At 39.2% G+C, this 26,449-nt stretch overlaps 3 protein-coding genes across 3 annotated transcripts in view; 1 reads left to right on the top strand and 2 right to left on the bottom strand.

The window, feature by feature from the left end:
* LOC134802351 (zinc finger protein 57-like) overlaps positions 1–5,946 on the bottom strand; it is a 38,523-nt gene extending 32,577 nt beyond the window's left edge. Inside the window, exons 1-5 of the mRNA XM_063774971.1 lie at positions 5,455–5,946; positions 4,776–4,895; positions 4,130–4,280; positions 2,235–2,425; positions 1,289–1,393 (exon numbers count right to left, since the gene is read on the bottom strand). Coding sequence (XP_063631041.1) covers positions 1,289–1,393; positions 2,235–2,425; positions 4,130–4,280; positions 4,776–4,895; positions 5,455–5,586 — 699 coding nt within the window. The 5' untranslated portion in view covers positions 5,587–5,946. The remainder of the gene's footprint in view (positions 1–1,288; positions 1,394–2,234; positions 2,426–4,129; positions 4,281–4,775; positions 4,896–5,454) is intronic.
* A 298-nt stretch (positions 5,947–6,244) lies between these two features.
* LOC134802415 (probable galactose-1-phosphate uridylyltransferase) lies at positions 6,245–17,622 on the bottom strand. The gene is made up of 9 exons (XM_063775074.1): positions 17,495–17,622; positions 13,394–13,554; positions 12,758–12,885; positions 11,327–11,404; positions 10,520–10,672; positions 8,732–8,807; positions 8,230–8,358; positions 8,043–8,133; positions 6,245–6,488 (listed from the first exon to the last, which is right to left on the bottom strand). Exons 1-9 carry the CDS (start codon positions 17,511–17,513, stop codon positions 6,274–6,276), a joined length of 1,050 nt encoding a protein of 349 aa, XP_063631144.1. The 5' UTR covers positions 17,514–17,622; the 3' UTR covers positions 6,245–6,273.
* A 2,680-nt stretch (positions 17,623–20,302) lies between these two features.
* Positions 20,303–26,449, top strand: part of LOC134802391 (translational regulator orb2) — a 90,434-nt gene continuing 84,287 nt past the window's right edge. The window contains exon 1 of the mRNA XM_063775030.1: positions 20,303–20,568. Within this exon, the coding sequence (XP_063631100.1) occupies positions 20,359–20,568 (210 nt within the window). The 5' untranslated portion in view covers positions 20,303–20,358. The remainder of the gene's footprint in view (positions 20,569–26,449) is intronic.

Here is a 26,449-nt window from a genome sequence, read left to right as displayed (position 1 = left end):
GGCCACAAGATGGCAGACCCTCCAACGCGCACGGTCCCTATATGTAGTAGAGGGTTATTGTCATACTAAATTTTGTAGTCACAGTAAATTTACTGCCATCTTTCGATACAGGATTAAAATGAAAATGAAAAAAAAAAAATCAAAAAAATGTATATATGTATGGATAAATGATTTTTTTTTATTTTTAGAACGCCATATGATTTTGACCCATGTTCTTTTACTGATATGAGTAAAAATTGTTAAATATAAAATGGTGTCGCCATCTAGACGAGCATAGGCCAAAGGTATGGCGCCGTATATTTAAGAATAAAATTTTCTTTAAAGCGCAAAAAGCCATCATCTCTTGCAAAAATAAACGAATACGCTTAGCCCGCGCTTGATTTAAATACGATTTTTTCCATTTTTTTTCAAAATAAAAAAATAAAATAAAAAACAACAATTGATACGAAATTTAAGTATAAAAAATACAAAAAGTTATGTAGCAGCATACAATTACTGGGGATGGAACCAGGGACCTCCCTATGCAAACAAAAAAGCGAACATTTGCAAAATGGGCCATGATAGTTCTTACTAAAGCTGACGAAATTTAGCTACTCATTCTCAAGTAAAAACTAAATATCAAAATACCGCCGAAACCAGCGATACAAATTTTCTGAATTTTTGGCCATTTAATCTATAAACATATATCAAAAAGAAAAACTCTTATGATATCGATGCGACTATTTGTTTAGGCGACAGGTATCACGACTCCGCCATTTTTAAAAATTTCCAAAATCCGGATTGACAAAAAAATTTTATTTAGTCATAGAATCTGGTCAAAAAATTTCATGAGAATCGGTTAAGAATTGCGACCTGTAGAGGAGAACATCCGGAAATACAAAACTAAATATCTAAATACCGCCTAAACCAGCGATAATTTTTTTCTGCATTTTTTGCTATTAACTCTGTAAACATGTCTCAAAAAGAAAAAACTCTTATGATATCGATACGACTATTTGTTTAGGCGCCAGGTATCACGAGTCCGCCATTTTTAAAAATTTCCAAAAACCGGATTGACAAAAAAAATTTATTTAGTCATAAAATTCGGTCACAAAATTTCACGAGAATCGGTTAAGAATTGCGACCTGTAGAGGAGAACATCCGGACATACGAAAGCAAAATGCCCGAGTCAAAACGTAGACCTTCGCTTCGCTTCGGTCAATTAATGTGAATTACGCGTTTGATATTTGATAGTCTCGAAGTTATGTTATTAAATGAATGGGTTAATGGCATCTAAAACGTAACCCACCTCCCACATCTCTTCCTCGGTCATGGTGTACAACTCCACCAGATCTGTCGGCAGATTCTTCAGTTTGCGGAGGCTGCGTTGCTGGTCCTTCTCCGTTTTTATTTCCTGCAGGCAAAGAGACTTTAGACTAGGCAGCGGTCGGCAAACTTTTAGCAGCCAAGGGCCACATAGCAGTTAGCGAAGTGAACGCTGGCCGCACTTTGTTAATATTTATGACTTTATCAGACATTGTCATTTGTCAATATTACATATAAAATAGCCAGGGAGGCTCGCGGGCCGCAAGTGAGAGGTTCGCGGGCCCCGGTTGCCGACCGCTGGATTAGAGTAATATTGTATAAGTAAATTATGTAGTCAGTACATTTACTGCCATCTTTCGACACAAATTAAACACTTTTAGAACGCCATTTGACTTTGATCCTTATTTTTTCACTGATATGTGTTAAATTTGTTAAATGTCAAAAAGTATCGCCATCTACTCGAGAGTAGGCCAGAGGTATGACGCCATCGCTCGAAAAGATGGCACCATACCTTTGGCCTATCGTCTCGTCTCGTAATTTACTTTGACAATATTCCTCTATTTCATATTCTCTGCTGCAGGTACAGTTACAAATGTAATTAATGCCATCTGCGTTAGGAAAATGAATTTATTAACATTACGTTTATCAAAATCAGCTGAGTAGTTTTGATGCTACGATATAACACACGACTGGGTATTAAAAAGTTTCAAATAAATTGGTTCAGCAATCTGTGAGAAATCGGGGAACTAAAGAGATGTGGTTTAAACCATTAATTTAATAAAATACATCATCATCTTCCTCGCGTTGTCCCGGCATTTTGCCACGGCTCATGGGAGCATGGGGTCCGCTTGGCAATTAATAATTGAATAAAATACATATGACATAGTTATTATTAACAACCAACCATTGAAAGTTACTGAAATACTCACATCAGTCTTAACCTTCACTTTCAGCGCCCTCTGTCGTCCCTCTCTCTTCTTCTTCACCTTCTTTGTCTTTCTATCCTTTTTCCTCTTCAGCTTGGACAGCTGCACGTCATCCTCTGAGGATTCTGGGCCAGGAGCGTCAGGGAAGTCGGTGTCGAAGTAATCTGTCTCGGATTTCACTGGTTCTGATTCCTCTGTAATACAAATTAAATTAATATTAGTATCATTATCTTAAGCGGTGGTGGCCGAGTGGATATGACGTCCGACTTTCAATCCGGAGGTCGCGGGTTCCTCCTGGCTCGTGATGAGTTTTTCGGAACTTATGTACGAAGTATTATTTGATTACCACTAGCTTTTCGGTGAAGGAAAACATCGTGAGGAAACCTGCATACATCTGCGTAGAAATTCAAAGGTGTATGTGAAGTCCCCAATCCGCATTGCGCTAGCGTGGGGACTATAGCCCAAGCCCTCTAGCGCATGAGAAGCCTGGGCCCAACAGTGGGACGTATGTAGGCTGAATTATTATTATCGTACCTTCTTAAGTACTTCTGACACATGATTTTGGCCTAAGGCACCCCAGACCCCAGAGGGACAGTCTATAAAACAATCCAGTCATTCGACGAAGCCATCTAGACAGGGCAACCGTGCGGGGCGAGGGGTGGGTCGCGCTCCCTCTGAGACCTGATAAGCAAGATCACTACCGACTAGACTAGTAGTTGAATTTGATTTGTAATGTTTAACAATTTGTTTTTTCCTCGCGTGTTAAAGCCTGACAACAGTTTATTTGACCCTCGCCATTTTGCGGATTTTCAATGGTACTAATTTCTTTTACTGGCAACAAGTACTCTTTGACAACGAACGTTGGATGTCATCGAATGTCACCGATGTAAACAAACGGAAAATATCTACGAATATATTCAAATATAAACGGTTTTATTACAAAAATGGCAAAAAAATTTACCAAAGATGCGAAAAAATTGTAGTGAATGCAATCAAATACTTACAGCTTAAAAAAGACGAAGGATTACATAGCATTCCAATAAACAATGTTTTGAAGTTGGTTGACATGACCGGTATTGACATTTTACAGTGCGGTTTTATTGAACTGGTTTGTTGTTTGGTTTAAACTTTAATATTTAATTTAAGGTTGTAGATCGACGATAAAAATCCTATGATCGAATTGGAGACTGAACGTTTTATAATCGAGGTTGGTGGTCCTGAAAGCGACACAACATCTGATGAAAATCAGACTTCGTCAGAGTCAGAAAACGAAGGTAAATTGAAAGAACCGAATTCTCTGTAAGCAATGTTTCTGACATTATACGAGTATCAACATGAAGCCAATGCCCACTACCCCGACTATACATGACGTACGCACATTATTGCCATACGTAAGCTGTTTGCAGCGACACTATCTCAGGGTTAAATAAACTGTTGTCAGGCTTTACAGTTAATATTTTCGTCTGCATACATCACCATTGTTAGTAGCTACTATTTACAGGGCTAGCGTGTCTTATTAATTGTTACATATTATTTTGGACAGTTGTTTAAAAGTCTGCGATGTATGGAGTTACCACTCTTTCATTACTCATATTTCTCTATGGCTTTAAGTAGTGTTGCTTAAGACTTGAGTCATTTGAATCCTGCTTTAAATCTAGACTGTGTTTTTCAGACTCATGTAATTCAGTCGAAACTAGAGTTCTTTTCAACTTGTGCAAGACCCGTCTTTTGTAGAAACACAAAATTGTTAACGGAGTCTTTATTCAGTGCTCGAGTCTTTTCGAGCTCGGAGACCTCCGGCTCGGTGACATTGAGCCTCTGTCGGGCATGGGCAGACAGGTCTGATGGAGCATTGAGGAATGTGTGCTATAGCTCCGGGTTCCATACGATGAACTCACCAACTAGCTCCTCCTTAGTCTCCTCTTTAACCACGCTGACATCCACCTCTATCCGGACCAGGTCCTGCAGCTCGGAGACCTCCGGCTCGGTGACATTGAGTCTCTGTCGGGCATGGGCAGACAGGTCTGATGGAGCGTTGAGGAATGTGTGCTGTAAAAAAGGATTTTCAATGCTACTTCTGTAGTTACGTAGTGCATAGGAAACAATTTGTTATAAGTATAAATTTGTTTGTTTAGGGCATGGATTCAAATAATTCCTAAGCTCTAAAAATGATTTAAGTAGGGTAATTCGCCAGTAAATAAGGTTTCAATAACTGGCCAGCCTTCAATAACTAGCTACCTTATAATAAAATGAATTGAATAAGGTGAATAGAATTCTTTTTTTAGTTTAGGGTGGTCAGTTACTAACAGGTGGCCAGTTACTGGTGAATTACCCTACCATTGCTGGTGTAAAATACAAAAAATAATTACAGTAAACTACAACTGAATAATATAAAGGATTAACATTCAGTTGGTTGCACAAACATACAACAGCTTTTGAAAACATATTATCTCCTTTTACGTTGAGAGTACTAGTAGTAATGTATATCCCTGTTGTGTATTGCTGTGTTAAAAAATAATAAGAGACTATATAAATTAATTTTACTTTTCGGGAGTAATCAATGAGGACATTGTACGAGTCAACGATGAGGTTTCTGAACCGGAGCGACGCTTGGACAGCGGAGAGGCACTCCCAGCAAACTTGGACTTGGAGACCATCGGGCACCTGTAATTGTTGGACTTGGTTTCAGGGAATATCTTCTAGTTGGACAATTTTTAGATATTATATAGAAAGCTTAGAGTTGAGGTAGTCACAAAATACACCAAAGAATTATTCAAAATGGTTTTATGTTGCGGATATAAATAAACTAGCCCTTTTTCCACAATCTTAATTAGTTGGCAAGACACAAGGTCAAATCCCATATGGAATAAATTTATACTTGTGAAAATAGTTAACAATATGTATTATAAAATATACTTTTCAGGAAAGGTTTGACATCTTTATAATCACAATGTAATAATACTAACCACTGCGTTTACTAATTTGACTATAGATATAACGTAATAACGTAAATGTGCGTATGAAGTGAATCATTTAAGTATTGCTACGCAAAAACCAACAATAAATTTATAAGATGGCCGATCCTAGGATTTCTGTTCTTCGCTTTGTTTACATTACAAACTATGAAAATATAACTTAAATCATTACTACAAACTTGTAAGCACGTAGCTTTAAGATAAATATTCTAATTTCAGCACCAAAATAAGTAATAAACACTACTTACATCGATATCTCCAAGTAATTTAAAGCACTCTTTTATTTGATTACAATAAAACATTTTACGATTATAGTTCAAACAACCGACACATATGCCGTTCACATTGTATCCTTCTATATTGATATTTATTTCCCGCATTTTGGACTACTTTATTTAACTCTATCGCACAATGTAAATGAAAATATAATTAAAATAACTTTATAAATCGAAGGAGTCTTTATTCCTTTCTTTCGGCCATTTTGCCTTTTTTGACAACTCGGCGTCTGCAGTTGGCATTACTGGGAAAAGTATGACCATCATAAAACTATATCCCGAAATTGTATGCAAAAATGAAATAAGTAATATTGAATGTGTTCACAGGAAATATGATTTATGTTAGATGTTTTAGGTTTAAAAAAATCGTATAAAGGATCGTTATATTTATAAAAATTTTGCTGTCGGTATAAACAGTGACTGCTAAACCTAAAAGTGTGAATTCGTTTAACAGGCTTTATATTCCCGTTACGTACGGCCGTTACCGTCAGCGAACGTTAAGTTCATTTAAGTTATGACTTTTGACTAAAATTAGTAAATTTTTATAATAATAATTCTTAGCATTTTTTTGTACTTGGAGATTATTCTCTTTGAGCAATGGCAACATATTGAAAAGTGCTACCAAAACCACAAAAACGAAAGCGCCCATTTTGAAAAAGTAATGAGCATGAGTAGTAAAAAAGTTAAATTGAATCATAGACAAATTACTTTTCTTTTATGATGATTTTTTGGGAAGGTTCGGATGTGTAATAAACTTTTGAAATCAACATTAAATACAAAATGCATCAAGCTTTATTTCTTATTCTTATAATGCACTTCGTGGTCGCACTCCCGCAGCTTAGCGGCTGCTTGCTCGGGCGTAAGGTCCCTCTGCACTTGCGCCAGCAACTCGTATCCGACCATGTGTTTCTTAACGCTGGCGGAGCGCAGCAATGGCGGCAGATATAAGGCGTGGAGCAGCCAATGGAGGGAGTCCATCGGGGTCTTCGATGGGCCGGTTGGAGCGCCTGAAGTAGAAAGGATTTTAGACAATGTGTCTTTTTGCTATAAATTTATGGGTAGGGTACCTAGAGTTCGTTTAAGGGTGGTATTCCTATCCAATTTCTTTGTCCAATGTGTATTGCGTCTCACATTTTGCTTAATCAGAGAGTGACACGCACTGACATTGGACAGGTGGAATATATACCACCCTAAGCTAACTTGTCTAAACAAAAAATATGCGTTACGTAAGTTACGTAGGGCAAAATATTTTTTCCGTAAATAATATGACAATATAATAATATGACAATGGAAGGCAAGGAAGTAGATGGCGTAATTGTGTATCGTAGAATGTTTATGTTTTTATGTTTGACAATTCGGCCACAGCAAAACGCCTGGTACCTACTTACCGTATCGTACAACGCCGACCACTTTAGCCGCCAAATATTTGTATTATAGTTTGTACTACTATACGCGTCTTTTATCCAATTAGGATACAATAGGCCTGTTGCAAGTAACAAAGAATCATGGAAATAATGGTTTCAACGAAACATATATGTTAATATGATTCTAAAAAATGGCCCAATCTCAGTATAAACTGAAGGATTATTAATATATTCAATAAAATAAAAGTGCAAAATTCTCCAATCGGCCATTTTTACTGAAACGCCAATCAGAAACGTTCCAAACAGTGACGTCATCAATCCATAACATATTTCTTAGAGCAACATAGACAACCTCATTGACCGAAATCTATACGTGGGCACCAAAGAGTTCGAAAGGTGCAAAAAAAATGTTATTTCGCCACTAAACATTTATTACGTCCAAAAAATATTATTACACGATATAAAGTAGATATCTATTTGTTATTACTTAAATAAAATGCTAAATAATACGATATTTCAACAACAAACATTTTTAATTATTTGGCTGAATGGAACTATCATTGCCATGTTGGCTGTCGTAACTAGAAAAAATGAAAAATTAAAAAGTAAAACCGGCGTTCGGTGATTTTCACTCAAAATGTACATGTATCTAAATAATTCATCTTAAACTGCAACCGTGTGAGAGTTTTTGTGTAAAATGAGTTATTGTGATAAATTTTTGTAATGTATTTATCATCCCTAATCGTAATATATGGTGCTGAATTAACAATATCATTCGGATTCAAGGGAAATTCGTAACTGTAAGTATGTAAACAATATCTACCACCCTACCACCAACTAAATAATGACGTCACAAATGGCATGCGAGGCGTTTTCGCGCGAAGTTTAAACTAGCTATAATAAAATGCAATTATCTATGTTAAATCTTATGAGTATAACTGAAATATAGTGTTTTTCGGAACTAATACAAGTGTACCGACGATATTAAAAGGGTTTTCAAAATTTGTCATCAGGCCTATTAAAAAGTAGGTACATCAAGGTCATTCGACAAAAAATCTGAGCCTGCTGGCCATTTAAGCCAGCTACTAAGACGCGTTCAATCTTGCTTGACCAATGACAAGACCTTTCGCCAATCTACTTTTTCTTTGACTAGTGTTGTCTGGATTTTACTGATACATTTCTTACGACAAATCTTACCGTGCCAGCCCATACTGTAGGGGAAGCTACACTGGAACAGGTTGTCGTATTTGGTGTTTAACGCCTTCATGATTTCTGCTAGCGTTCGCACCTGTTGAATTAAATAAAGGCAAAAGTTAAAGATTATAATGGCCAATATAAGATTTAACCACTTCTCATCTTGTTTCAGTCATGTTTTTCTTGGTACCTGGGCATCGTTGAGGTCGGTGAGCCGTTGCGGGCGCCCGCGCCGCGGCAGCACCATCGTCTCATACGGCCACGCGGCCCAGTACGGGACTAACACCACCCATTCCTCGTTCATGACTACTATACGCTCCTGAAAAACACAGATAAGATTCGAAAGTGCTTGTTGCTAAGCAAAGCTAAACTTGTAGGTTTTGTGTCTTCGTGTTCGAGCAACACCGGCTTCGCGCCGCGTTTCGCGCACGAGTGTGGGGAGGGCTTTTTGTGTACGGACTTTGGTACGGATGAGTCACAACACGCACCGAGCTAGCAAAGGGAATATATATAATCACTACTTTGCGCGCTAGTTACGTGCATGACCAGTTAGGCATGAATACCTCCCTTCCCGGTGTTGCTCGAAGGTTTGTGTACTTTGTGTACTTTTTTTAATTTACTGACTACTGAGTGTGTAGGGGTTGTCCTGCTCACGTCTCATGAACCATGTATACTTATATTTGTATTTATACCTGTTTCTGCACTTCCTGCTCCAGGTAGTCTACCAGCAATGGTCTCTTGGACTTGGTAAAGTATTCCTTTTGACACCTGTAACAAATCGTCAAGAATGAATCAATGAATGGAACTTCAATCACAATTTTTAGGGTTCCGTACCTCAAAAGGAAAAAACGGAACCCTTATAGGATCACTCGTGCGTCTGTCTGTCCGTCTGTCACAGCCTATTTTCTCGGAAACTACTGGACCAATTAAGTTGAAATGTGTACCAAACACATATTATGTAAATTAATAGTGACCCAAAGATGGACATGTTTTTTTTATAATTTTAAAATACATAGGTTTGAAGTTATTTAAGAAAATAGCCAAAAAATGACCATCCCCCCTCCCCTTTATCTCCGAAACTACTGGGTCTAAAATTTTGAAAAAAATACACATAATAATTCTTTACCTATAGATGGCAGGAAAACCTATTAGAAATGTGCAGTCAAGCGTGAGTCGGACTTATGTACGGAACCCTAGAAACGCGAGTCTCGCACTTGGCCGGTTTTTTTACATCAAAATAAGGAACTGGTTGCGTCAGATTTAAGTAGGTAGAGTTAACTTAGACAAAGACAAGGCTGCAGCAATTTTCATAGCCCACGCAGTGCAAGTGTTATTTTAAACGTCAAACTTTTCTATAAACGATGACGTATAAAAACCACTTGCACTGCGTGGGCCTTAGAGGAGACGCCATGTCTAAAATTTTCGGTACAAAATAGTCTGCCGTTTTTTGCGGGGGAGGGGCACATCAAATGTATAGGTACGTCATGTCAGATAAACGTCAGTCCATACATATGGTTGACATGTGGTTGACCATTGGCCGCCTATTTTCGACAGAGGGGAACGCCTATTAATGGCGGCTCCATATATGCGTGGGCTATCAAAATCGCTGCATACTTTTCTTGGTATAACTCTAAGTGAATTTTCAGTATGGTCAATCAATGTGGGAAGACCGTCTATAAGGGTAGGTAGACCAGAAGTAGACCGTCTACAAGCTATTTCGTCGTTTATAACTCTTGCGTTTGTACACATACTTCACTTACAAAAGGTCGGTAAAGCCAGGAGGCCGATTTTTGAATTTCGACCACTCGATTTCGTGTATTTCGTTAAATAATATCTCCAATACTAGGCACTTAAATTCTACTAATAGAATTGAAATCGAGTGGTTGATACCACTAGATTCCAAATTTCGATCGCTCGTATTTCAAAAATTAGCATTTCGCCGTTTTCCACCGACTTTCGAGCGACGAAATCGAGCGACCGAAATTCAAAAATCGGCCCCCAGGAGTGAAGCTCCTCCTCTCTGACTGTGGTGCGACGTACATATAAATACGAGAGTTCTTGCTCTGAGACGGTCTTTCCTGCAATACATTTTATATGCCGGTCTTCACCACATTGACCTAAGGTATTTTAGGGTCTGACCTTTTATTTACCTTATAACCTGAAGTATCAGTCGAGTCTGTATCTTTAGGTATTTAAATAAAAGTAAACAAACAATTTGTACATTCTCGGGTAGTTATAACATTCATTGGTTAACCGACCAATTACAAAACCGCCTGGATCAGTCACTGCACGACCTGACTTTAACCTACATTATTGATCGTGTAATGTTTTCTTCTACCTGCAACTGGCTTAAGGAGCCATTTTAGGGTAGATTTTGTTTACTTTTATTTAAATACCTAAACATACAGAGTATAGATAGGAAGGCAGATAAGGAAATTTCGGTTTTTTATTGACACGGTTGAACGAGACTTTTCCCTCACCTGTCTTTGACACGAGCCTCGTTGGGCAGGAAGCTGGACGCCCATATCTGGCAGTGGGGGTGCGGATTGGAGCACCCCATGATGGCGCCCTTGTTCTCGAAGATCTGGACCCAGGTGTATTTGCGGCCCAGCTCTGTTGTCTGGTTCTTCCATCTGCAAAACGGTAGAATTCTTCGTTATACGTATGTGGCGTCGCACCATCACACTGGCCCTTAACTACAAATGTAAATGTTGGCTGCATTGCTCCGGTCTTCAAGCGAAGACCGGATCACTGATTGGTCGAGCTTGCGCGAGTGAGATATTCCGTTCACTCCGCTCGGGAGTGAACTATGGTCATATTATGGTCATATTATGGTCATATTTAAGTATATCAACTCAAGCACCATTCGCTCCAGCTCTCTTTCTGCTCTGCCCTCGATGTTGACAGTATTAACTACACTCGTACGTACGTGAACCTGAGCGGGTAACGCAATGCACGCAAATTGCGGGCATCTTTCTCTGTCAATCTAATTACGCCTTAATTGGAGTCAACGAGAATGATGCTCGCAATTTGCGAACTTCGGTGTTCGCGGTAGGCCCTCTCTGCGCTGATATATGACACACAACTGTCACTTATATTTGAAATAATTTTGAAAGATTTACGTGGCAGAGACAATCCTGCTCTGAACTCGGATTGGTTTTGAGTAGATTCAGTGGCGGATTTGCCCTAAGGCCCAGCATGCCCGGGCCGAGGGCACACATACACATACAGGGCCTGGGGCCTAGGGCGGCGAACACTGCAAATCCGCCACTGAGTAGATTGCTCACTCTTGGATTACTGCCATGATTTCTTCGACGCTCATCAGCGGGATAGTCGTGGTGGAGTCCGGGTGGAAACACATCACTCTGAAAAATCATAAAAATATTATCTTTAGTCACAGTTTGGGTATAAATCCTACTGTCTATATAGGTAGACGATGGATGGAGAATGTTTGTGACTTTATGAAGCAATAATGATCTATCTGTATGATGACGAAGCCTGCGCTGTGGATCTGAAGGTACCTATGCTGTCTTTCCCATCACGGAACAATGGTGTTCCGGACCTTTGGGAGGCGTGCGCGGAGCCGAAGCCAACACGTAGAGGCCCTTTTGACACTTTAATGAAATGTAAGGGGTACACCGAGCGGAGGCTGCCCTTGCCCGTGTCATGGGACGCACGCAGAGGCAGCACCCGCCAGGGTGTAAGGACTATTGAGAGTTGATGGAATCTAAAATGAACTAGGTTATTGGGTGAAAGCGATGGACTAAGAACTGAGCTATGGGGTAAAAAACCGGACGCCTGCCTAATAAAACGGTATGCAATTTTATTTCCGGCAGACGGTGACTCGCCCTCACAAGATGGGCCCCCACAAAAAGCGACATCTAGGATGGCTCAAGGGCAACACCGGTGTGAGCGGCTCAGGGGTGTCAAGAGGTGTGCGCCGCTTTCTACCCAGTGGCTGTTAACAGCCACTGTGCCAACTCGCGTCTTATGCATATTTCACTTCCACCCCTGGAGCTTATAGCTCTAACGACTCCACTCTGGCCGGCCGGCTAAGGCAAGCCAGAGGCAGAGAATCCTGTCCCACCCACCCTCCTTGCGGGTAACAGAACTCTCCAGGAGCACTCGGGTACGTGAGGTCGTTAATCCCCAACAGCTCGCCACAAGCTGCCCTGCGTTGACTGATTGCACTGGTAAAACCAGCGGGCGATGGGGTCGTCACATCCCTACGCCTTACCTATGCTGTTATTATTATGTTTTTCTTTTTTGGGTCAATAAATTATTTTTTGTTTGACTAATAAAAAAAAAAAAAAAATAATAATAATAATGATTGTTGCGGATATTGATGAAATTTAGAGGACTTCTAAAAAGGGGTGAGGAAAGGAGGATACCGTAGACGTGTAGGAGGAAAAGTCGGAAAGCTTGCGGTAATTGAACCCGAATTGTTAAAGAGGAGGGTAGGACCAGGCGACTTCTTGGAATGGCTTGTGGCATTAAGTTCGCCTTTTGTAAAATAAGGGCCACTTGCACGTTCCAGGGTTATGAGGGTTAGCAAACTAACTCGGAGTTAACCGTTTATACAGGGTTAAACTGTACTCTGTTAACTCCCGAGTTTAAACGATTAACTCTGAGTTAGTTGGCTAACCCTCATAACCCTGGAACGCGCAAGTGGCCCTAAGCTTTTATTTTGCGCAAAGTTTAAATAAATTTGAGGGTACCTGCAAGTGCCTTTGGCTTGCTTGGCCTGGAACAGGGGGTGCTCCGGCGGCGGGGGCTCCGGCACGCGCTCCAGAAGCGCCGGGAAATCATTGGGGAACACGTACGTTGACGTGTATAATGGGTTTTTCTGGAACACAGATAACAGATCTAAACAGTGGCGCATTTCCCCTAAGGCCCAGTAGGCCCGGGTCTAGGGCGGCAAAAATTTGGGTCGGCAAATTGTGACAAAAAATTCGCTGATGATAACAAGAAATAACTCAAAATGTGTTCTATATGATGGGTGGTGCGAAAGGGGTGGCTATAGGGTCTAGGGCGACAAAGACTGCAACTCCGCCACTGGATCCAGATTTAGAACCGCAGCGTTTTGGCTCTGAATTTTATCACAACTGTCAGATGAAACGGACATAATATCCTCGACCCTGCGCCAAGATTTAATTGGATTGTTAGAATCTGGGACAGCCTTCGAAACCTTTGTGTGCGGACGAAAAACCGTGTCCATCCCATCGGCATCCCGCCGCGCCTTAAGCCACCCGACACCACTACCTTCTCTATAAACTGCCAGTATGACGGCCCATCGTGTAAAGGAGCCATGATAATGTAGAAATTTCCACAGAAATCATATTCCTTGACTCTACCTGTCCATTTGCCCTCACGGCACCAGCTTTCAAAGGATTATTAGGGTCAGGTATCTCGTCAGGGGTTTCCTCGGTCTGGCCGCTCCAGGGTCGCTTGCAGCGGTGAGGGGACACGAGCACCCATTCGTCCTTGAGAGGGTTGTAGCGGACGTGCTGGTGCTCTGGAGACGGATAAAAAGTAAAGGCCCCTGTAAATATTGGGCCAGCGTGGACCAGTCTGGGGGACGCATTTATGCGTTAGACCTAACGGTCAAACTAACGCTCTAACGAGGGAGCAAGTGATATTGGTATCTTATTCTACCGCATGTCTACCCTTGGACTGGCCTGCGTTGGCCCAATATGTACAGGTGCCTTAAGATGAGATGGGATCTCGTGATCCAAGGTGCTCAAAAATATCTGAACATGAACTTTAACGGGTTGAGGCTTTGTTCAGATATTTGTGAACACATTGGCTGCTCAGAATGTAATCTTGATAACTGTATTCCCAGTCACAAGCAAGCGTGTGAAACAAGATAAAATCTACTAGAGTATGTGCGGAAAGAGAATAGTCGTATAGAATGTGTGGGCTCCCTTACATTCCACGACTCTTCTCTTTCCGCACAGACTACCTAATAACATAGATTGATTGATATTACAAAATTCGTATTAAAATAAATACCTAGGTATTTTATTATTATCCGCTTTCGTATCGAGTGCCAGTTATTAATGCGTATCTAAATGATATCTAAACATAAAAGCTGACCTGTTGATAAACTTGACATTGAGGCTGCTTATTATTAATTTTGTAGGTATAATGCAAAAGTTGCAAGATATTCGAGATTTTGTCAACAAATGTGGAATGGAATGTTGACATTTTTTTGTGACTACCTATCTGAAATAAATGATTTCACACTACGAAATAAAAGCACTAGAAAATTAGGTATCGTCTTGGGTCGTCCCATTCGTTTTTCGTCACGTTCTTAAATTAGTCCTATTCTGCTTTCGTCACTCATTCTACATTGAAAGCCACGGACGATTGTGACAAATGTAGAATGAGTGACGAAAGCAGAATAGGACTAATTTAAGAACGTGACGAAAAACGAATGGGACGACCCAAGACGATACCGAAAATTATTAACATAGACCGCAGTTGTTTCTTATTTAAAGTTATTTTGATACAATTTCTAGCTATAGGGACCGTGCGCGTTGGAGGGTCTGCCATCTTGTGGCCTGAATCGGAAACATATGTGCACATGTACGTTGCCAAAGCAAGTGCTACCATCTACGTTCTCGTCGGTATGTTTCCTTGTGCATACCTAGTAGGTTCTGCCATCTTGTGGGCTACATCGGAAGCATAAACGACACATTTACGCCTCGCGCCAAAAATCTGACGGCTCCTATGCTGCCCCCTATAGTTAATGCACGGGGCCTATTAAAGAGTGTAGATAACTTAACCCTCACATATTTTGTTTGTTTCATACATACCCCATAGTGGCTAATCGTTTTGACAGTTTGAAAGCCATTCAAACATCCTATCATCTGTGTATATTTAGGGTTCCGTAGCCAAATGGCAAAAAACGGAACCCTTATGGATTCGTCATGTCTGTCTGTCTGTCTGTCCGTGTATGTCACAGCCACTTTTTTCCGAAACTATTCTGTGAACCGCATTAAGATATTCACACAAATAGAAAAAAAAACAATTAATTTTGGGGGTTCCCCATATAGCTAGTTTGTTAGTGCACGACACCTTGCACTTTGTGACTATGCGCTGAAACTTGGTACAGTTGATTCTTAGCTGGTCATGAGCAGATACAGACCGGGAGACCTCGAGAGCCACGTCTCATTTAGTGGGGGGGAGGGGGGGAAGTTCGACGCCGCCGCGCTTCACTTGGAGCAACATTTCTCTAAAACTGTACCTATTAGGGCATGTGATATATCATTTTCGGTTAAATTAAGGATGAGGAATTTTTTTTGGAACCAAAACAATGCACTTTCTAACAAAAAAAAACATAAAGTAGAAAAGACAAAAAAACGTATCTTGGATTTTTTCATAATTACCATTTTTTTTTAAAGTGTAGTAGGAATCTGAAAACAAAAAATATAGTTGTAAAGCTACACTTATTACGTTTAAGAAAATATATAGTTTATTATACAAAACTGTTGATAAATGGGAGATAAAAAATAATATTAAGCGTGGGCCAGAGTGATCTCAATACAAAATATTATGAATGTGGGAAAGTTACTTATAATTTGTTCTACGATCGTTTATTTTTTAGTTTTTCATAAATAACTCGTAAACGGTAGCCCACAGCAAAAAAATATCTTTTACGTAAATAATCTGTTTCAGATTTCTTATAAAATAAGTGCTCCTTTTTTTCGCTAAGGTCAATATTAAAAAAAATGTTGAAGGGAGAAAATAAATACTAAGGTCCTCTTTTTTAGTCATTCGTAAATAACTCGTAAAGGATGTCCAATAGCAAAAAATATTTTAACACAAGAATAATTAGCATAAAATTTCCTACAAAAAAGGTTATTCAAACTTTTTCGCTAGGATCAATATTTAAAAAGGGGACCTTAGAATTTATTTTCTCTCTTTAATATCGTTTTTAATATTGATCCTAGCGAAAAAGTTCAAATGACCTTTTTTGTAGGAAATTTTATGTAAATTATTCATGTACTAAAAATTTTTTTGCTATTGGCCTTCGTTTACGAGTTATTTACGAATGACTAAAAAAGGGGACCTAAGTATTTATTTTCTCCCTTCAATATTTTTTTTAATATTGATGGTACCGAAAAACAGTAGTACTTATTTTATAAGAAATCTGAAACAGATTATTTACGTAAAAGATATTTTTTTGCTGTGGGCTACCGTTTACGAGTTATTTACGAAAAACAAGAAAAATAAACGATTGTAGAACAAAGTAGTATACAATAAACTTGAAGTTAGAAGGGAACTGGGGCTAGCTTCATATATATTTAAGTTGGTACGAGGGAAGTTGTGCAATCCTGGAGTCCTGGCAGAGGTGCGTTTGAACGTACCAGACCGGTATGTGTGGCGGCGGCGGCGGCCGAGCCTGCTGGCCGAGCCGCGCGCTCGAACGCAACTCCTTCGCCAGGCCCCCTTTACGCGCGCAATTCGGACCCTTAATCGAGTAGCGATCGAGTTAGATTTGTTTTTTTGTTCTTTGAACGAATTCACAAAGGCCACGTTATATGTATTGTGTTACTGTAATTTGTAACAATGTACCTATGTTGTTTAGTTTCTTTTGTGTTAAAATTCCATACTGTCGAATTAGGATAGCCTGTAAAGATGGTTGTGTGTATGTTAAATAAATAAATAAAAAAAAAAAAAAAAAAAAATTTAAGTAACTTTCCTACATTCATAATATTTTGTATTGAGATCACTCTGACCCACGCTTAATATTATTTTTTATCTCCCATTTATCAACAGTTTTGTATATTAAACTATATATTTTCTTAAACGTAATAAGTGTAGCTTTACGACTGTATTTTTTGTTTTCAGATTCCTGCTACACTCTAAAAAAAAATTGGTAATTATGAAAAAATCAAAAATACGTTTTTTAGTCTTTTCTACATTATGCTTTTTTTTTGTTAGAAAGTGCATTGTTTTTGTTCCAAAACTAGATTCCTAATCCTTAATTTATCCGAAAATGATATATTACATTCCCTAATATATAGGTATAGTTTTAGAGAAATGTTGCTCCAAGTGAAGCGCGGCAGCGTCGAACTTTCCCCCTCCCCCCTCACTAAATGAGAGGTGGCTCTCGACGGCTCCCGGTCTGTATCTGCTCAAGACCAGCTAACAATCAACTGTGCCAAGTTATACATAGTTTACCTAATATAGGTACTGCATTACATAGGTCATAAACAGTTCTCTGCTATCTCTATCTGTCTTCTTTATACACACCGTTGCGTTAGTACTTATGGTTATCTGTCTTCTTTATACCTAAACACCGATGCGTTGGTTATGGTTACCAGAATAACATAAACCTCTTAAACTGAAGCAGAACAATAAATTCCAATGCCTAAATAAAAATGCGCATTGTAAAAGAAAAATAATGTAAATTTCTATATTGTTTATGAGTAAAAATAGTAAAATACCTGTCGGGTCGAACTCCATTTTGTATCTGTGGCGCGTGCACGCGGCGCGAGCGACGGCCGCGAACTGTCAAGTGGCGGTCATAAATAAATGTGGATTAAAGTGATAATGATAAGAGACCGCTAAAGATCGGTTTTCCTAGGATAGCGGTGCCGTCATATAGCGGCCGTCTCCATACTAAATAATACGGCTAAATATGGATGTCGTAGTATTTGTATGGAGACTGCCGCTATATGGCGGCACGGCGGCACCGCTATCCTAGGAAACCAGGCGACTTAGCACGTTTTTATCCCTTGTCACCATGCCTGTCACGTTCTTACAAGTATGTAAGTGCGAAAGGGACGCGCATAGTGATAGTCGATAAAAATGGAACCGTGCTGAGCCCGCAGAGCATCAGAGACGGTAAACATAAAGGGAATATTACGCGAAACGCTGCGTAGGGGGCGCCACTAACACAATCCATCACAATCTGAGGGTCAACCACGAAACAAGAAAATCGAAATTTCGTTATCTAACCTCTCTATCACTCTCGCAAATTCGAGCGATAAGGAGGTAGATAACTCAATTTCGATTTTCGCTTTTCCCGGTAGGCCCTTTGTAAACAAACCGCCTTGATGCATCAAGGTCATATTTTATCATCTGTGACAACTTGTCAAAAAGCGCCACCTGTAGAATTTTCCGGTACTTTTAAATAACCGACCACCACGCGCGCTTAGTAGCTAGGTTATCACTTTCGCTAGTTCATGCATAAAACACTAGGTGGCGCTAAAATAAAACTTGTTTATTGCCAGCGCCATCTTAAGGAATTTTCCGGAACTATCAAGTGCTAACTACTGCAGTTTTTCAGAGAAAAGTTATCGATTTCAGCCTATTGTTTAGTCGTTTACTACCTTTTTAGGGCGACATAACATTGACACACTGACTTACATTGGCGCCCGTTTGGAGTAATTCTATAATGTAGTATGTTGTGATGTTAGCGCATTGCTGATAACGGACGGACGTAGGTACCTATTCGTAGACCATGAACCTATTGTAATTATGAATATGGGACTATGTATAGTTAAATGATTACCTACCTACATTTTTCAATAGGTAGGTATATTATGGTCAAAATTACGTCGCAGAATTAGGTATAGGATACATTGGTAATTACCACGTAAATTTTATAGCATTTTTGGTGCAGCGGAGGGGTGTTAACGGAATTAGTATAGATAATTCCAACTGAATTGGTAAATTAAGGTTAATATTAACGTAATTAACGCTAATTAATCATTAGGGTTGAAATTGTTTATACCAATTCCGTTAACACCACTCCGCTGCACCGAAAATGCAATAAAATTTACGATGTCTGGTAATTACGCAAAGTTATAAAAAATATTTTTTTAATTTACTTATACTTATTTGACATAGCTTATATGAATTAAACTTTTTTCAATAATGTGTATACTTATTTAGGTAAATAAATATATATTTACTCATAGTTCAAGCCGATCAAAAATAAAGGAACCTACTATGTAACCAATAGAGCCCTAATAAAAACAGCAAAGTATATGTGTAATTGTAATTTACCTATTTTAACACAAGGACAAGCATACCTAATTTAATACAAAAATAACACAAAATTGATAACTCCTATACCTAATCCCGTTTATCTATGTGAATAATTTTACGAAAATCTGTTTAGCTGAAGCCACGAAAGGGCAGACTTTGGATTCGTATTAGCGTTAGCACACTTTTGACCTAGTTTTGGCGATTACGTAAAATGTTCCTAATTTTTACACTTAAGTATAGTCAGAGAATAAGTAATAGTATTATTGTGTTTGGGCCCCGAGAAAGGATAGCATCCTTTCTCGGGGATAGAACTAACCTATATTATAGGTTAGTTCTTATCTATCATCATCATAATTTCATACAGACCAAGTCGCGGGCAGAAGCCAGTAATATTAAAATGCAAAAGTTACTATGTCTCTCTGTTACCTCTTCACACATTAACCGATTTAGATGAAATGTGGTACGAAGATAGTTTGAGGCCTGGGGATGGACATATGATAGTTTATTATCAATCATCATCATCATTTACAGTACATATGGTGCTACTTTACCGCCGGTAATTCGCAACTCGTGTCGATTTAAAACACTCCCTTCGGTCGTGTTTCAATTTATCGCCACTTTTTCCTTCTTTTCGCACTTGTATCGTAATGCAGATGCTTGTTCATGCAGATGAAGGCAGAAGCTAGTATAATATATTGTAATTGAAATAAGAACCGTAAATGTAATTAAGGTAATATTGGATAATAGGTAAATAGCTCTACAAGGCTACGCTTCCCCGGTAAGTACTCAGGAGTAAGTTAGGTAGAATTCATTTTGATAAGTCAAAAAGATTAAATCATCAAAATCAGTCGATAGGCGCTGTTAAGCTTAACTTTTCACAGACTTTCAGGCAACTAGCTTTAAGCTCTTCAAGGTCCAAACCCGACCTATTTCAGATGAAAAACGACGGACAACACGAAAGCCCAGGGTTTGACATAATCTTCGCAGTGCGGACTGCACCAACTTGCTGTCCTTCGCCAGCTCCAAAATACCGCCCCACCATAACACATTTTCCGTACATACGCCTTATCATTCTTGGACTCACTGATATACATCCAAAAAGGCGTAAGTACGAGTCATTTTCAATGGAGATACATCATATGTTTACTGAAGAGAAGCTAACTTACTGCCCGCATCAAAAATGGCTTATCCACGCGCGTAACTAGAACACTTATGGTGTTTTGTATAAGGGGCGTTACAGCAGTATGCGCACGCAATATCGACCAACGATAAGAACGTCAGTTGACGCGCGGCCTGCGCGTCGATACAACGTGCAATGGGGGAGCTACAGTACCCGGGGGCTCCTAGTGTGGACGACGAGAGACAGTACAGGGCGCCGTTTAGACGCACTCCGCAGTACCGGTGGCCGTCGCAGCCGCCGCAGCCCTCGGCCTTCGCGCCGTGGCGCCGGGCGCCCGCCCCGCCGCGGCCTCCAGACTACCGCCGCAGTGCCAGCTACCCGGGCAAACCTGATGAACCCTACCAGGTAGACTATTAAAGTAGACTATTATTAATTACACCCAAAAGCAGTAGGTAAAAACGTAAAAACATTTTGAAAATCGAAATGCCACGTTCTGAGTACACGTCAAATTGTTTTCAACTGACACACCAAGTGTTTTATAATCTGTACTGTACTCTAGTAAAAGAAAAAATGCTCTTTCCATTCTTTAAAACGTACTTCGATTGTAACATTTACACGTAGTATTGTTCTAAGCGTGAATTTCAGTAATTTCAGCTGTGTCACGACTTGTTTTGCTACGTCAAAACTATTGATAAATCGATTAGGTTCTGAAGGTACCAGTCTAGCTTTTGTTTTCATTGATAGTAAATAAAATTGCTTACGCTATAAAATGTGAAAAATGCAATTAAAGTATTGACTTAGTAAAACTACGTTGTATCTGTAAATGTCAGTGTGAAGATGGAAAAATTGTCAACGCAATTATGAGAGACTTACTTATATAAAGATTCCACTACATCTCTCTTTTTGAAATTGTACTGTTGCTTGAGAAGTTGATGAAAAATCAAGCAATGATAGAGTCAGAACCAAGCCAACTCTGCATGACTTTTGCAATGAAAAAGTGGAGAAATGCCATCACAATGTCATATTTCTATGAAAATATTACGACAAATGACACTATCTCACTTAGTTATGCTCAAATCGGTGCAACATGACTTAGACGGACTCTTATAAAAAACCATATATAAATGAAAATCACCTGTCTCGAAAAGAAATCAGGGTTTTTGAGTCAGATAATTTCGTCAATAAACTAATTTAGACGTTTTATACGGCCATATAATCAGTGATCGTACATTTTCCAGCATTTTTGGTGCAGCGGAGTGGTGTTAACGGAATTGGTGTAAATAATTTCAACCCTAATGATTAATTTGCGTTAATTACGTTAATATTAACCTTAATTTACCATTTCAGTTGAAATTATCTATACCAATTCCGTTAACACGTCTCTGCTGCACCAAAAATGCTGGAAAATGTACGATCACTGCATATAGTACCTGTTCAACTATCGACCAAGGCCCAAGGACCCACCCAATTCCTTTCTAGCAAGTAGGTACCTATATGTAAAATGCGAGACGCGAAGGCTGTCCATCATAAAATTAGCGTGCTACTCCTGAAATTCAGTCAGCATAATATTACCAATGTCTTGATGTTATGTATCGCGGAGGATAAGACCAAAGCCTCTTACACAAAACGCCTATGAGAAAAGTTCCAGCATACTTATAAATCTTATAATTCGTAATCCCTACTAGTATTTTAAATGCAAAAGTAACTCAATCTGTCTGTCTGTATCTCTGTCTATCTGTCAGTTACTTCTTCCCGATTAAACAACTGAACCGATTACGATGGTCTTTGATATTGAGCCAGTTTGAAGCCCAGTAATCCATATGCACAGTCGAATATTAGGGCCTGGAGTTATAATATTCGCTATTAAATGGTGGCTAGTGATCATATATATCTCTATTCTTGCGTTTTTACATGGTATATCTGCCTCCGGACGTACGTCCAACGTATGATGATTTGGGAAAATGTGACTAATATCATAATATAAAATATTATAACTGTCGGCACAGTATTTAGGGAGAAATCAACGATTTATGGTTCGATCTTAGAGCATCCTGTATGTTAGAGAGGCGTTCAGGTTATGCAACTAAATATGTGTCGTTTTCAAGCTAAAGGTACCACATTGTCGCTTGCCATTAGGACGCTGTGACAGGTTATTCGTATTTATTTATTTTCTTGATTTAGGATTACCAACAGATAATACATCCACCATACATCATCATCATCCGTATAAAGATATGTACAATACAAGAAAATTTCGTCCTTATGGCAAGTTAGTGACAAAGTGTAGTTAGCAGCAGAAGTTGCTAAGCGGGCGAGGTGTTCAAAATTATCTTGACGCGACTATATTGTACAGAGGATATGAGCGTGTCAAGGTAATTTTGAACACCTCGCCCGCTTAGCAACTTCTGCTGCTGACTGTATCTTTTGCTTGTTACTTAACGTCACATATGATTTCAATAATAAAAAGACACATTAATTAATTTCATTAACAGCGACGAAGCTCTCAAATGAATGAATTAATTATTAATTATCTGGAGTTATTAATTTATGATTTTTCTGTATACAGTGTTACCTACTGTATAATGCCATACGATTAAATAACACCAGCCTAAGTATTCCATTACAAATAAATTATAGTATAAGTAATTTATATTTTTTAACATTTCATTAAAAAGTATTATATTAATAAATATTCATCATATTCATGCATTCCTGAGAAATACAAGTCAAGGTTTTCATCTTATTAAAAAGTATTAATATTAATATAGTTATTTACGATACAAGTGCGGAAAAGAGGAAATTAACGTGAACGATGCGAATTACCTATTCGCACGGGTATCGTACATCGCACTAGTGCGGGAATGTAGGACCATATATGTAATGTAAAATATTTAAAGCATTTCCGAGTATACCCAACTTTACTTGTGATTCTAACCATTATCTTCGAGCCTTAGGTCAGCCAGCTGATGCATTGTTTGTTAAAAAAAAATGTGTGTGCGTGTTACACCTATGATGTGTGCGTGTGTTTAAAAAAAGAAATAGCGTATGAATCAACGAATAAACACACCTTGTTTACAAACGTAAGGTTAAAATTATATACTCTAGAGTAACGTATACAATTTCAATAGACTTTAAACACATATAATGTTATTCCATGGCTCTGTCAAATGGGTCAAAAACATCACTGTGTTATGTCTTTCCTGTAGACATACACAAGAGTTAAGGGCTATAAAGGTTAATTTTCTTATTTAAACCCTAATCCACGTGAAAAGGTCCTCCTTTTATTTACAGAACTATGATAAAATCATTACTTACATGCCCACAAGCTGTTAACTATTGCCCACAGGAGAGAAAACTAGTGTGTTCGCGCGAACTGTACATTTTTCTCTCCTTTTGACCCAAATATAGTTATAGGTACTCACTATTAAAACTGGCAAATCTAATAACAGAATCTGGGGCCTATTGCATAACAAACTACAACTAATATTACAAGTGGAACTCCTTTTCTAATTTCACTTATTAAATAAGGAGTTCCGCTTATAATATTAGTTGTAGTTTGTTATGCAATCGGCCCCTGGTATGATAAAATTGATAAACATCATATCACACGTGTTAAAATTAGTAATGCCGTCTGGACTGCAGGACATTCTAATAGAAGACGAATATACTTCTTACACTCCAAGAAATTAACCTCCCTCGTTATTTATAATACCTTTAAACGATCAATTCTTATTTATTTATTTATATATAGGTATTTTTTTCATAATTTTAGACCCAGTAGTTTCGGAGATAAAGGGGGGGGGGGGTCATTTTTTGGCAATTTTCTTAGATGACTTCTAAACTATTTATTTTTAAAATTACAAAATAAATATATTTAATATTCTCAAAATGAGCTCTTTCATTTGATATGTAACAAGATTGCGTCCTGAGCACGCTCTTATACGGAGCCGAAACCGACGTCGTACGCTAATCAGGAACGTCGACTAAACACTTTTCACATGCGCTGTCTTCGGAGTATCCTCAACATCACTTGGAAGGACAGGGTCACTAACGAGAGAGTCCTGGAAATTGCACAGCTTGCTAGCATCACCGCCCTGTTGAAACAGAGGCGCTTGCGGTGGCTTGGGCATGTGCAGCGTATGGATAGCACTCGTTTGCCTAGGCGGATTATGTTGAGCCAGATAGCATTTAAAAAGCGCCGCATTGGACGTCCCTTGCTGCGTTTTAAGGACTGCGCGAAACGCGACATGGTCGCTTTTGATATCAATAGGGACACTCGGGAGGAGCGTCAGATCGCGATGGCTCCATCCATCGCGATCTGACGCGAGCTCCTACCGAAAAGCGTAAGCGTAAGCGTAAGCGAAAGGTCGCGAAATCCACGACAACGCATGGTTCCAAGACCTTGCCCGAAAACGCGCAAAGAGGCACAATCCACCTGATGGTGCCGACATGGCTCCCTGCTTCAGCTGCCATAAATGCGGTCGCAAATGCCGGTCCCGCATTGGCTTATACAGCCACGAGAGACGTTGTTCCTCGCTTACAGACGCTGCATAAATCATCTGTCAAGATGTTAAAGGCCTGAATGAAAATGAATGATAGTTTGAAAACTTTAATTTTTCATTTTCTCATTTACCCCCCAAAAGTGGCCCACATGCTTAAAATTCATTTGTTTACGGTACATCATCGGGTCTTTGGATCACAAACTTACATATGTGTACCTTTCAACTTAATTGGTCCAGTAGTTTTGGAGAAAATGGGCCGTGACAGACGGACATAAAGACAGACGCACGAGTGATCCTATAACGGCTCGGCCACGACATCGAGCGACCTGCGACGGCGGGAGCGATAACCATAGGTTGGAGCGAAAGGTCCGATCGCTGTGTCACGCTCCAACCTATGGTTATCGCTCCCGCCGTCGCAAGTCGCTCGATGTCGTGGCCGAGCCGTAAGGGTTCCGTGTTTTCCTTTTGAGGTACGGAACCCTAAAAACAACTTTTTTGTGACTAAACAGAAACAGTATGGTGCAGGATTGTAGAGAGTGGACATTAGAGTAGAGATAGTGTAGACACAAGGCGAGACTATTATGTAGGTACCTGCTTTAAAGATGACTCACGTTAGACCGGGCCGTGTCCGGGCCGGAGCTTCCGGGGCTTACTTTTCTATGACATGACAGGTGATCACGTGATGCTTTCCATAGAAAACGATGCGCCGGAAGCTCCGGCCCGGACACGCCCCGGTCTAACGTGAGTCATCCTTTACTCTTACATTTTACTGCGTAGTATCTATCACCAAGCTGTATGTCTGTTTGCCACCATTACAATATAAATAGAGACGCCAATATAGCTTTTACTATATATTAACGTGCCATTATTTGAACAGATGTCTACGCATACCATACTTTACTATGAGGGTACGGGACTGTACGGGTCATATAATACAGCAGTCAGAGAAATATCAGAAAAATATGTCTTGATAGTAGGTACCTGAAGGTTAAAAACGGGGAAATAGGTCCACAAAAGGAATATTTTATCCCTCGAAATGTTTTGATTTTATATACCTATGCGTACATCGTTCACAAATTGACTAAGCCCCACAGATATACCTATGTGATTTTTTCATAATTTTTCTCAAAAAAAAACTGGAAACAAACAGAATAAGTTTTTAGCAAAAAATACATTTTTGGTACAAGCTTTTATCGATGACTGTACTTTTCTTACGACAGACAACTAATACTCATCGAGACAATTCTAAAAACCCCTAACACAATTAGGTTGCGTTGTTTCATCACAGAGTTCCTATGGCCACCTCCTGTCTCCATCATCAGATCAGTTCGACGGTACCATATTATTGTATTGTCATCAGAACTACATACGGCTGCCAATTTTCATGACGCTACGATCCTTGGAAGATGGTTAAATTAGTTACCTTAGATTCCATTACAGTTAGTTACATACAGGTCGACCTAATAAAAGCTTGTTAAAAATAGAAAGTTTCAATAAAATTCGAAAAAAACGTATAATTTGTTTGGTAATTTTTATCCCTACGAAAAGCCTTGTTTCTATTTTGAAAACCGTTCTGAGATTTGTGTTTGTGAGAAAGAGACAAAAAACACGGTTTGCTACGTTTTATAAATCAGTGTATCTGTCTCTGTCTCTACAGAGAAAGATAAATACCTATACTTGGTCAAATATGCCAAAGCCAAAAAAAAGTAGAAAAATACTGAATTATCATAGTCTTATTTTCAAATCATACCTGTGTTTCGTTCGTAGGTATAGGTATATCGCAG

The sequence above is a fragment of the Cydia splendana genome, chromosome 24 (assembly GCF_910591565.1).
Source record: "Cydia splendana chromosome 24, ilCydSple1.2, whole genome shotgun sequence".
In the NCBI taxonomy this organism is placed as follows: Eukaryota; Metazoa; Arthropoda; class Insecta; order Lepidoptera; family Tortricidae; genus Cydia; species Cydia splendana.
This window is presented reverse-complemented; position numbering and strand designations above follow the sequence as displayed.